The sequence below is a fragment of the Seriola dumerili genome, unplaced genomic scaffold (assembly GCF_002260705.1).
Source record: "Seriola dumerili isolate Sdu_G_001 unplaced genomic scaffold, Sdu_1.0 BDQW01001299.1, whole genome shotgun sequence".
NCBI classification, from domain to species: domain Eukaryota; kingdom Metazoa; phylum Chordata; class Actinopteri; order Carangiformes; family Carangidae; genus Seriola; species Seriola dumerili.
The window spans coordinates 2,831,267-2,842,870 of record NW_019175554.1 but is presented as its reverse complement, the minus strand read 5'-3'; the positions used below and the strand labels follow the sequence as shown (position 1 = coordinate 2,842,870).

At 39.0% G+C, this 11,604-nt stretch overlaps 1 protein-coding gene across 1 annotated transcript; it reads right to left on the bottom strand.

Moving 5' to 3' along the window:
- Window positions 1–9: 9 nt before the first annotated feature.
- Window positions 10–9,942, bottom strand: LOC111238399 (transmembrane protein 178B-like). Its single transcript, XM_022767878.1, has 4 exons — window positions 9,357–9,942; window positions 6,051–6,164; window positions 4,274–4,411; window positions 10–4,032 (listed from the first exon to the last, which is right to left on the bottom strand). Exons 1-4 carry the CDS (start codon window positions 9,751–9,753, stop codon window positions 3,785–3,787), a joined length of 897 nt encoding a protein of 298 aa, XP_022623599.1. The 5' UTR covers window positions 9,754–9,942; the 3' UTR covers window positions 10–3,784.
- Between the last annotated feature and the right edge of the window lie 1,662 nt (window positions 9,943–11,604).

The window sequence follows — 11,604 nt, the reverse complement described above, 5'->3', positions numbered from 1 at the left end:
GTCACAACGCATTAGTAATTACATATTTTATTTCAGTAAAATAAATTAATTAAAAATGGACACAAGTTTTTAATATATTGAAAGAAACTAGCTGTAATGAGCTCATGCAAGACTGTAATGTCTTTTTAATCCCCACATAACATCTGCAGTGGATTGAAACAGTATAAATGACTTGTAGAAAATAATAGCTGTGCTACTGAAACAAGCGCCACTCTAAATGGTGGCGTTTTCACAGGGCATCTCTCATTGCACAGAATACATTTCTAAGTTCCTCATGAAACACAGGAAGTTGCCACTTGAGAGGGATTTTACAACAATTTCAAATACGCTGTTACACTGTGCTGACCTCATTCGTTCTCTAAAGTACATTATTTTTAATGTTTTGTAAATCTTGCTACTGTGTGCTGCTGTTCTTCTGTATTGAATCTCAATCCAATCAATGATGAAAGCTTAGTTTGAAATCGCAGACGTTGTTATGTGTTTGTGTACTTTAAAATTCACTATCTGGGATATGGGGGCATAAATATGTGCTCTCGGTTTTTTGCTTGTAACACGTTTTGGACAAAGTCCTGCACATGTGCAGTGGTGGCACGTCAGTACTGGAAAAGTCTGGAAAAGAAAAAGAACTTGTAAGATTTGTGTGCAGTTGTGCTAACACATTATACTTGCACCATGTACTTATACATTACAGTTTACTGCTTACAGTAATACTTAAATTACTGTGTATCAGTTTGGGTGTGAACTTAAGACTTTATAAAACCAAAACATCAAACAGCATTGCATTCTGTGAGTCATAGCATGTCAGAAAACACACTGAGCCAGTTGTCAGTGTAATGACCATACATATAAATATTTTTATATTTATGGCATGTCCTTGTTTCTGGCATAAATATTTTCACAATAAGAGCCTGGACCGACTGACCCTAAACACACAACATGTTATAAACCCAAACTCTTTGTAAAAGACACAACAGGGTGCTTATTACATGCTCTGATCATCTTTTGCTGCTGTATGTGGCCTTGCAAACATATAATGTATAACTCCACCTGCTCAGACTTCAGGTTCACAGACTTTTATGAGACCCAGCAAAGTGCAAAGATTCAACAAGACACTGAAGATACAGTTTTCAATCATGCCTCAGTTAAATTTCCTTGACTTGAGGAAAGTGGTGGCCTCATGAGGAGGTTAATGGTGATGGTGAAAGGACTGAACATCACATACAGTGTTGTCAACACACATTATAACACCTTTTTTTTTTCTAAGAAAGTTCATTGACATAGCTGATAGATTATCCCATGACTCGAGTCCAGCAATCAGCATTTATGGGAGAGGGGGGAAAAAAAAGAATATTTGCATAACAGAAAATTGTCTGCTGTTAGTTATCATCTTACAATGTCATCAGGGGAATTGCTTTTCCATTTACAATGAACAAACTAAAACCCCTCCCTCAACGCTTTTCAAAAGCTTCATCTCGTTTCATCTCATGAGTACACATTAGTGCACAAAACCGGTGTATTTTACTGATTTGTAGTAATGACAGAATTGGAGGTTGTGTACCACACATTAGTCCAACTGTTAATATGAAATGGCATATGGCGTTTCCCATATTACTTTATTTTCACTAATTATTTTGTTTTTATATTATTTTTGAAAATAAACGCAGCACAACTGAAACACAAAATGAGTATACGGTGTATTTGGGTTACAGCTTTTTACGTACGTCTCTGCCGTCTTAAGCCTTTCTAAATCACTATTTGTGCTTTTCTTCGATACAAGATTTGGATGAATTTTTAATCCAACAATTGAATTCCAAACTTCCCATGTTCCTATCACATACTACACAATATACAGTGTACTTTTTTTTTTGTTATGTTAGTACACAATAAAATAAAATGTTTTTACTGATCAAGAGATGATACAAGTTGTGTTCCAAAGATCAACCAAACTGCAATGGATGTATTACTTCATTTTGACCTTTTGGTTTTGTTTTCAAAGTATAGCCTGTACATACTGTGCTTTGTGCTGAGGGACAGTGAGTTTTTCTGGATTACTATTTGTGCTTTTCTAATGCATTCTCAATCAAACTACTGGATCATAAAAGTACAAAGGACTGAAATATCTTGCTTTTAGTGGCAGCTGATGATTCACTCTACTGGAACATTATTGTGTCCTGAAATTTGGACATGTAATTTGTTTGGTTGTCATGATACATACGTCATGTGTAAACTGTATTGCACGCTGGTTTGCAAACAAACGTCATGAAACTTGCCTTAATAGACGTTACTGATTGTGCTATCTAACCCACATGTAAACAAAACAAAACAACAAATTATGTTCCATTGTTTTGTTGTATCAGTCAGATTTTTAGTCAGGAAATGATTACACTTCTACCACTGTGTTACTGTATTCAGTGTAAATGAGGACTGGGAAATTTTTTTTTCTTCTTCTAAAATTGCTTAACTTGCATGTATTCAGAGTGGTACACAAAACAGCTGACCATTATTAAGGGCAAACAATGGAGTTATCAAATACTTCCCCTACAGTTTGGCTTTTTGTTTTGCTCTTGTCAGGTTATGATTCAGCTGTCAGCAAACAACTGGGTCCGTCAGAGCGGTAACGGCACAGCAGCTTTAAGTCACAGCTCAGCAGTTACTGTGACCTCACGCCTTCTCCTGCTTCTCACTTTCTTTTCATTTCGTACCACAAAATACCTTCATGTTGCTGAATACATAATGGATTCACTCTGCTAGCACAATCCTGTCACTCTCTATCTTCTGCACACTTTCAGCCATCATCACCTCTATACAAACAGAAAACAAACATTCTTATTCAAAATCTACTTCACACAAACAATGATCTGGATCTACACAGAGATGCATTTGTACATATAGAATCTTTAAAGAAGCATCAAACGATTTACCTTCCAATGCAAATTTACTTGTGTGTGTTTTATCGTACTGACCACACAGGTATATCCATGTTATGCTCTGCAGAGGCTGCAGACGTTCTACCCCCGGGACTCATGTTTGATATCCGTAAGTGTGCTACACTAAAGATAAGCAATGGGCAGTCATCTGACGTCTGAATGTTTTTTTTTGTTTTTTTTTCATTACAAACAATAACACAGCACACATCACTCGACTGAAAGAGGAATGCTGACAGGATGCCTGATATTTGTATGTTTGTTCCTTTTGGAGGATTTCTCTCATGATTCATTCAGAGTAATTGAGCATGTGTGGAAAAGCTGGTGTGTGTGGATGTGTGTGTGGATGTGTGCGTGTGTGTGTGTGTGTGTGTGTGTGTGTGTGTGTGTATGTGTGTGTGTGTGTTGTGCTGTGTGTTGTGCTGTGCTGTGTGGGAGTGTTTGTGGCTTTATGTATTAAAGAGAGCACCATTTTAAGACAAATTCTCTTTAGAGAAAACAGTCACCTTTAGATCAGCGTGAAGACAGCATGTCAAAAATCTGGACCAAAAAAGAACGTCTTATTTGTGCTGTGAGAGCCATGCCTCAGTCATATGTTACGTAGGTGATACTCTTGCTGTTCCTGGAGGTCCCTCTGCGAATTCTGAGATTAGGTGTGTGAAGTTTGTCGTTCCTTTGCTCCTTCCGTCACAACTCAGGCACACTTAAAACACTGAAGGGGGTTGGGGGTGGCGATTGCGATGTCGAGGGTGGTGTGAGATGGTGATCAGACAAAAACTGTTTCAGAGTTGCACATCAAGACTGGAAGGGTGGGGTTTGTGCGTTCAGTGGGTCAATCGCTTCTCGGCGCCTCGGTCCTGTCACACGGTTCCGTTCTCCTGCCTCGGCTTGTGGGTCGTTGTGCGAGCGGGTGTGCTCAGGGATGGGGCCAAGGTGCAGAGGAAGCCAGCCAGCAATGTGAGACCGAGACCCCCCCAGGCACAAAACATAGACCAGCCATAGCCATGGCTAATGTCCTCGGGGAGGCCATACATGTAGCGGGGGTAGCGGGATAACTCAAAATTGATTCCTGCCACACATGTGCACAAGGAGATGATGCAGCATGTTCCTGTGTGAGCAGAAGAGACAAGCAGTGATTTAAAATGGTTCTAGTTTGATTTCTAAATTCCTACATGCTCTGTACATCTTACTGCAGGACAGGGGTCGTGTTACTGCACAGCATTGATCTACTATCTCATGGTAACCCAAAGAGGATCTCAGCTGTCACCCAATAAACACAGAAATTGAATAAAATTGGATTTTGTCTGTGCGCTTGTGTGTGGATGTGAGCATATGTGCTCTCACAGTACCTCCCATGAGAAAGAGTAGCCCAGCTACATATTGCATGAGGTCATGCTGCTGGCAGCATCCCAGCACTCCAATGATCCAGCCAAAAAGAATGATGGACACGGCCATGCCCACAAAGCCAGCCGTCATTCTTCTTAGATCTGCAAGCAGAGATGAAAACGTCACCAGGAGAACTGTGACTTACAGCTGCTCAACAATGAAACTGGTGATTACTCACCAGTATGTACAAAGAAACTGAAATTAAAGCTGGAATCTACAAACTACAGTGCTGATGTTTGAGCAGCTAGTGTCACACTATCACTCTACTAGCACTTTACCACACTAAAATGTTTTTGACTGTGCAGGTAACTTGAAAATGAATATGTTTTTACTTTATCTGTATACAAGATGTGATACAACAGCCGAACCAAGGACCCCATGTTAGCTTTAAGAGACACTCGTATTATGCTTATTCTAGCTATGCTATACCATGCTCAAGCTTATGTCAGCGAATTGACTGAAAGCCAATAAGGTTAGCATTTAATTTCATGCATTTGTTAATTTCTAATGATCTCTCAGGAAGTTTTACAGAATGTACTATGTATTTGAGTTTAATTATGGCAAAAATAAGAATGTCTTTACAAGAAAAGCTCTAATTGAACCCAAATAAATATTCGTTCATTATTCATTTATTATTGGAAACAAAATTGTATATTTATATAGAACTGTACGTTTGCCTGTAGGCAAATTGTTCAGCTGACCTGCTTTGCACTTATTAAAAGAAGAGGATGTCAACTAACCCAAATTGCAGTTCTTTCCAGGAAAATTCATAGAAATACAATAGGAAATAATTCTTAAATTAAGAACCCATAAAATAAAACTTTACTCCCGCTGAGCTATAATGACGGATAGAATTGGATGATGATAATAGCAGCAGGAACAGCATGATGATAAGAATAAGAATATTGTATAGATATCGTTTCATGTGTAAAGCAGAACACATCACAGCAGAGTCACAACACTGAATTTAAAACTGAAGTAAATCACAGACACACCTGCACAGAACACACCTGGAAGCATTAAGATAAAAGTACCTGTATATCATATTGAAAATCACTACCGCTGCAATCCAAGGTCGAACAGCACTCTTACGCCATCTCTTTGAACAAGGATATCGAGTAAGTAATACAAGCCTCCTTTTCAGGAGAGATTTGTCTGACCTAATGTCCTCAGATAAGCCATTTCAAAGCCAATGGCTCCCTAATAGTGATGACATGATAACCTCTGGTCATGGGTCTAGACATGGAAGAGTCTACATCAGTGATATATTCAGGAGTGAGGGGAAGCTGTGCCTTAAAAGAGATGAGTAAAATCTTTCAAACAATTTGTTTGACTGGCTTTTGTTTGACTGACTTACAGAGGATTGACGTGAATGATGACAACACAGGGAAATCTAAACATATCTCAGAATGCCTATGGTAGGACTATGTTGGTGAATAAAGTGACCTATGAGAAACACGTACAAAGAAAATAAGATAGGACCCAAAATCCTTCCTCTCGGCTCACCAGATTTCACATATACTCAACTAAACGGCTAAATGCAAAGGAAGCTTGTATAGAAGATGCAGTTTTTAAGCAGAGACTTAAAATGTAACCATTAAACCATTCATTTTCTCGACCTTTTCTTATATTTTCCCTTTTTTTATGTCTCAAACAGTCTGTTAATTGAATACATTAGACGGAGAAAGCAGAAAAATAAATGTGAATAAACAAACGACAGACAAACACTTTCATACTTACGGAGTGCATGCCACTCATCCTGTCGTATGGTCTTTGTGATGTTGATGGGTAAATTTCGTGGTAGGATGGATGAAGAGTAGTGATACTTGACTGGAGTACATCTTTGAATTATTCCTGGTAAAGAACAATGATAGAGACAATTATAACTGGAGCACAAACATCCTTAATAGAAGTGGAGAGCGGTAACAGGAAAGTTAAATGTAAATGTCACTGTGAACCTTTGCCTGACTTGTGAGATTATGAAACAATATATTAATGGTAGAAAAGCTTCATATTTATTTAAAAACCTTACTGAGTTTTAACAAACTGACTTGGCCTTATTAACCTCATGTTCCCAACCACTCCTTCACTGTTATTAAGGACGGATTAGGAAACAATATGGAATATGGATTATTCCGCCAAAGGCCACATACAGAACCTTAATTGTTCTCATTTAAATTGAATGTCTTCATATTTACTTGAAGATCAGTGCAGTAAACTGTATTCCAAATTAGCTACATTTAGATTTAATAATTATTTATATCAATGCCCTAGCAGAAAATCCCTGGTGATATTTGTAGTTATTTTTCATAATTTGGGGAAAAACTGTGATTTCTATAAACTAGTGTACAGTATTTGGTATAAATCACAAGAGCCACGGGGAAAGTTTTTCCTTCTATAATACATTTTCAAAAAATTAGATAACACAATTACAGGAAATTGTCACATGACTGTGTCAAAGCCTCAACCTCTGTAATTTCTAATCTAATGATCTAGAAAGCACCAGCTTTCATATGAGGACTTCAGCTTCACATACGTACCTGCTTTAAACGCAGTTACAAATTTACATATCATGTTAAGGAAACTTTAACTTTCAAAATGGTGGCTACCCGGGCAAAATTTAAAGGTCTTCAAAAACCCAAAGATATTCCGCTTTATCATATGAGACAAAGAATTCATTTCAAATTCACTTTTCATCTGAGAAGCTGGAACCAGCAATTGTTTGGCATTCAAGCTTGATAGAAACTTGAAATGATTAACAAAACTTTCAGTTGACTAATCGATTAATGGACAACTCAACACATTTTCCAAAACGTATCAGCTACGGACAAACGAAAATCAACACTTGCTGCTATATCTGTCCACAACGGCAGAATTTGTTCAACACAGACGCTGCTCTTTTCCTGATATCACTACTGTCACAACGCTGTGATCATCGAGGCTGTAATCATGATTAGACAGACATCAGACACCTTTACGCCCGTGCACCATCAAAGTTCACAATTTGCAGCACTTGAGAAAATAACTTTCAACAGATTATGTTCCCTGATGAGACACACTCACTTCTTAAAAATTTTGCATCATTTTGCATTTGCTTTCATCTTTCATTCTGTCTGATTTTGAACACAGTTTTGTAAATTGCATCACTTGAGAGCTGTGTATCTGTTGTTTGCCTACAGGTGCAATGACAGACAGAGTTACAATAAGGAAAGTTGAAAACATCTGCTCTCACTCTGTGTTTACACTTGGTTCCAAACAGGTGAACATACTGACATTTAGTCAGTAGCTGCCATAGCTCTGAAAACAAGCTTGGTCAGAGCTATTATGATGTTAAATTATTTGTGTGATTTGAATGGCATATCACTTTGACATGTGTACCATTTCATACTTGTGCAAATGCGTCTTCAGTGTAGTGAACATGACAGTGACAAGAGTAGAGCTGGTAATTTTTGTGCTTTCTTTCAGTTCCATTTTAACATTATCATTAATCTGTTTTAAACAGTTACTAGTCTGTTTATAAAACTGACTCTGGCAACCTAGTGGCCTTCATAAATAATCTGTGAAAACAGCATTAATATGTGATATCAAGTTGCTCAGATATCAACACTAATATTTACACTAAACATAATTATCAAAAGGAATAAATGGAGTTTTAAGAATCTGACAAGGCAAAGTAGATAACAAACAGTGTTTAGGTTGGATTTGGATTTCATTATCATACTTGCAATTGAGGCAAATTCTAATCTGCACCTTCATTCCTGCTGCTTTGCTCTCAGCATGGTGAATGACCCAGAGGTGCATGATTTAGTAGTAGCAAGCACTTTTAATAGCAGTTCAATTCATTTTAGTAATTTGACCATGATCAAAGTTGAGCAGTACAAGGTGTGGACATAATATCATGCACACATGTACTGCAAAACAATATTCCCTTTGTGAAGCTTGTAATATATACAGTATGTTTCTGCTGACACAATGTGAAAGACAGTCGGGTGTATTTTTTAGACAGTATGTCGTCCGGTACAAACTTGTAGTTAACACCTTTCTGAGAGGTAGTGTGCTCATGTCATAAAGTCTACCCCCGTATGACTGAGAGGTGCAGTCAGCTCAACAAAAAAATAACTGTAACTATACTTTATACACATCTATTGCTCACTGCTGTCGCTACATCCTGGTTTTTGAAAAGCAGAACTGAGAGTGTCATAGGCTACTGTGGATGGTTTTATTCCAGAGAATTAAGTCTTGTGTTATTAACTTGGCAGATTTAAAGATTTCGGTGGTTAAACTTAACAAAAAAGTGGCATTAATCATTATTTTACAGTAGATCAGGGGGTGTAGGCGCAGACAGAAATGGATTTTTAAAAACAGCAAGGTGTAGCTGACAGTTAATGCTTGGAATAGAAAACAATTATAACAATAACTCTTTTTAGGTTATACTGATGAATGAAGGTTCATCTACATTAACTCCGGCAACTGTGATCACAACAACAATTTGTGACAACCATGTTTTCTACAGAGTGAGATTCCCCTCTCTGTGTATCTGCTCAGTTTTAGGACCTGGTTCTGGACCAGGTATAGCATCAATGAGTGAGGCCTGAGAGTTGAGCGTCTTATTCAGGGCTGTATGTTGTGTTGTCCCTGAGTGATTCAGCTTCTTCTGCTCTATAAAATCCCCCTGTGCGACATTAACCTTCACAAGATGTTGTTTAAATCTCCTACAGAGGCAAACGGGTTAAGAAAACAGAAGGAGCAAAAATAGACCGGCCATTATCTCAGGGAGAGGGACTCAGCAAGAGGAGATCACTCAGCACCATGGACAACGAATTTCACAAATAAAAAAAATAAAAAAGATTCAAGCTTTAAAAAAAAAACCCAAAAAACCCCCAAAAAACACTCCAGTTTTATTACTCTAAAATGTAAAACACAGACACGCATTATTGTGAGGGGAGGACGTGGGCCTCTGGATGATCCTGTGTTTGTGTCAGGCTGGGTGTGAGCTCACCGCCGAGCATCACGGCCTGGTGCAGGCTTCAGACAGCTCGTGTTTACCTTTGTGAATAAGGTCCTCGGTCTCCAGGTCGAATCCTTCCCGGTGACACTTCCTCCAGAGTCCGGAGATGGTGGAGTTAAACTGCCGGCTGCAATGAGACTCCATGGCAGACGCTGCGGCCAGGAAGTGCCGCTTCCCCCTGATGAGAGCTCCAGCATCTGGCCCGTTACCTTTCCTCTCCAGGCTCTTTGGAGGCATCTGGAGGGGGAGGTTGTGGTTTGAAATGTAGATGTACCCCGGGTCGTTTCGCTTGTTGGCATAGTTTTTACACCTCTCTCGATGTCTCCTCGCGTCGGTCTCGTACCAATAATCGGTGCAAATCGCCATGGCGAGCAGCCCCAGCGCACAGAACGCCAAGAAAAGCCCTGTGCTGGTTAATATTTTCATAGCGGCCATCTTCCCCACTCGATGGAGAGCCCAAACAGTCGCAAGAAGGTTCCTCCGTGGCCGTGGTGGTGGTGGTGGTGGTGGTACCGCGTGAAATAAATCACGACGGCACTCACAGCCTCACGCAGTCCTGCACTAGGAGCATGATGGTGCAAGGCCAGCGTTGTCTGGACTGGATGCTGCGGTCTATTGTGGTACCCGGTGGATGCAATGTTGTTCCCACCATCTGTTATGGTACAGGAGGAGAGGGGATGGATGGCGACCAACGCTGTGAGGAGGAGGCAGGGGCAGTGATGTAGTTGCGCGCTCTCTCCTCCAGGTTGTTGTTGTTGCGGGATGGGGAGCAGACAGGAGTATGCTCTGTTATGGGGTGGGGGGGCGGGGGGTCATTTGTGATGCTTGAATGGTCACCTTTTGGATTTGGTAAACATGTAAAACACAGGTGCAGTGGAGGGGGGATTTAATCATGTGCAATTCATCTTTTAAATCAATAATCATTTCTTTTCCTGAACAGCAGCAAAACTAAGTGGTTGCCGAAAATTATGAGCTGCACTGTTAGTGGTGATGTGAGCGCCAAGTTTGTACTCTATATATCAATGTTTACATATAAAATATAAGACTTACTAAATCAGTCATAACTAGCAAACTTGTACCCTTCCAGGTGAAGGTTCAGAATATAAACTTACATAAGCATGTTAAGCACTCACCACAACAATATATTTGTTGATTTAAACTTTATTTTACAGGGTGGTCCAATGAGAGCAGCACTCTTTTTTTGCATGGCCATCTAGTGTACATGGGCCAACAAAAGCCAAAGTGCTACAGAATGAAAAAAGACTTTGAGACTAACATATAAAACTAAAAGATGAGAATGTTAAGGATAAAAGAAAAGAATAGCTGAGTATTGGATAAATTGGACTCAATTTAATTGTAAGATTTAATGTATGTGAAAGAAATTCCATGATCCAGATTGAGATCCTACTGCTGTTAATAACATGAGTGGAGCAAAGCAAAACAAAACAAAAGTCCCACACAAGAGCTTGTATAGTGAGTGAGTTTAAGATTCAAGATACTCTAGATTGTTTTCCTAGAAAGGCTTTGAGAATAAATAAATACGCTTAGTTTTTCTTTTATTACAGTAAACTGTAGGTGATAGAAATATATTTGTATGTAGTATATAATATTGTATAGTCACTTTCCAACACTATATTTGTTATACAGCAATATTTCATATTGTGCAGCATATAATTATGTATGTTTGTTTACATTATATTATGAATACTCTATATTGTAAACCTTGTACAACCTGCTTTGGCAACACTATACTTAACTGTAATCTTACAACAAATTTGAATTGAATGGCTACATTGACTAATGACCACACACACACACACACACACACACACACACACACACACACACACACACACACCACACACACACACACACACACACACACACACACACACACACACACACACACACACACACAGTTGGAAATGTTCAGTTTTGGCATTACGATATCTTGCTATGATGTTGACTCTTGCACAGGCATTAAATCAAAAAGCAGAAGATGGGAAATTCCAGGATTTAGTGAGCAGTAGGTGCACTGTTAAACCTCTCACTGCGTGATTGATATAGCTTAATATAAAACCATCTAATTACTGAGGGGTCGTCCGTATTCTCAACGAAGTTATATTTGTCGGCCGGTGATCAAATGTTTGAATCTAGACTTGCGTGTTTTAACACTTGGATTAAATCATGAAGTTATGGAACCTTGTCCAAGTATCAATGAAAGATTTGTCATTCGTGTATTTGCACCATTTTCCACTGAATGTCTTCCACTACGGTGTACATAGT

Bases quoted from the DNA above. Each gene is read 5' to 3' on its own strand.
- LOC111238399 (XM_022767878.1), bottom strand. From the start codon at position 9,753: ATGGCCGCTATGAAAATATTAACCAGCACAGGGCTTTTCTTGGCGTTC. The intron at 6,165-9,356 runs GTAAACACGAGC...GTTCTTTACCAG, and splicing joins CGAGGACCTTATTCACAAAG to GAATAATTCAAAGATGTACT. The intron at 4,033-4,273 runs GTACTGTGAGAG...CTGCTCACACAG, and splicing joins GCTACTCTTTCTCATGGGAG to GAACATGCTGCATCATCTCC.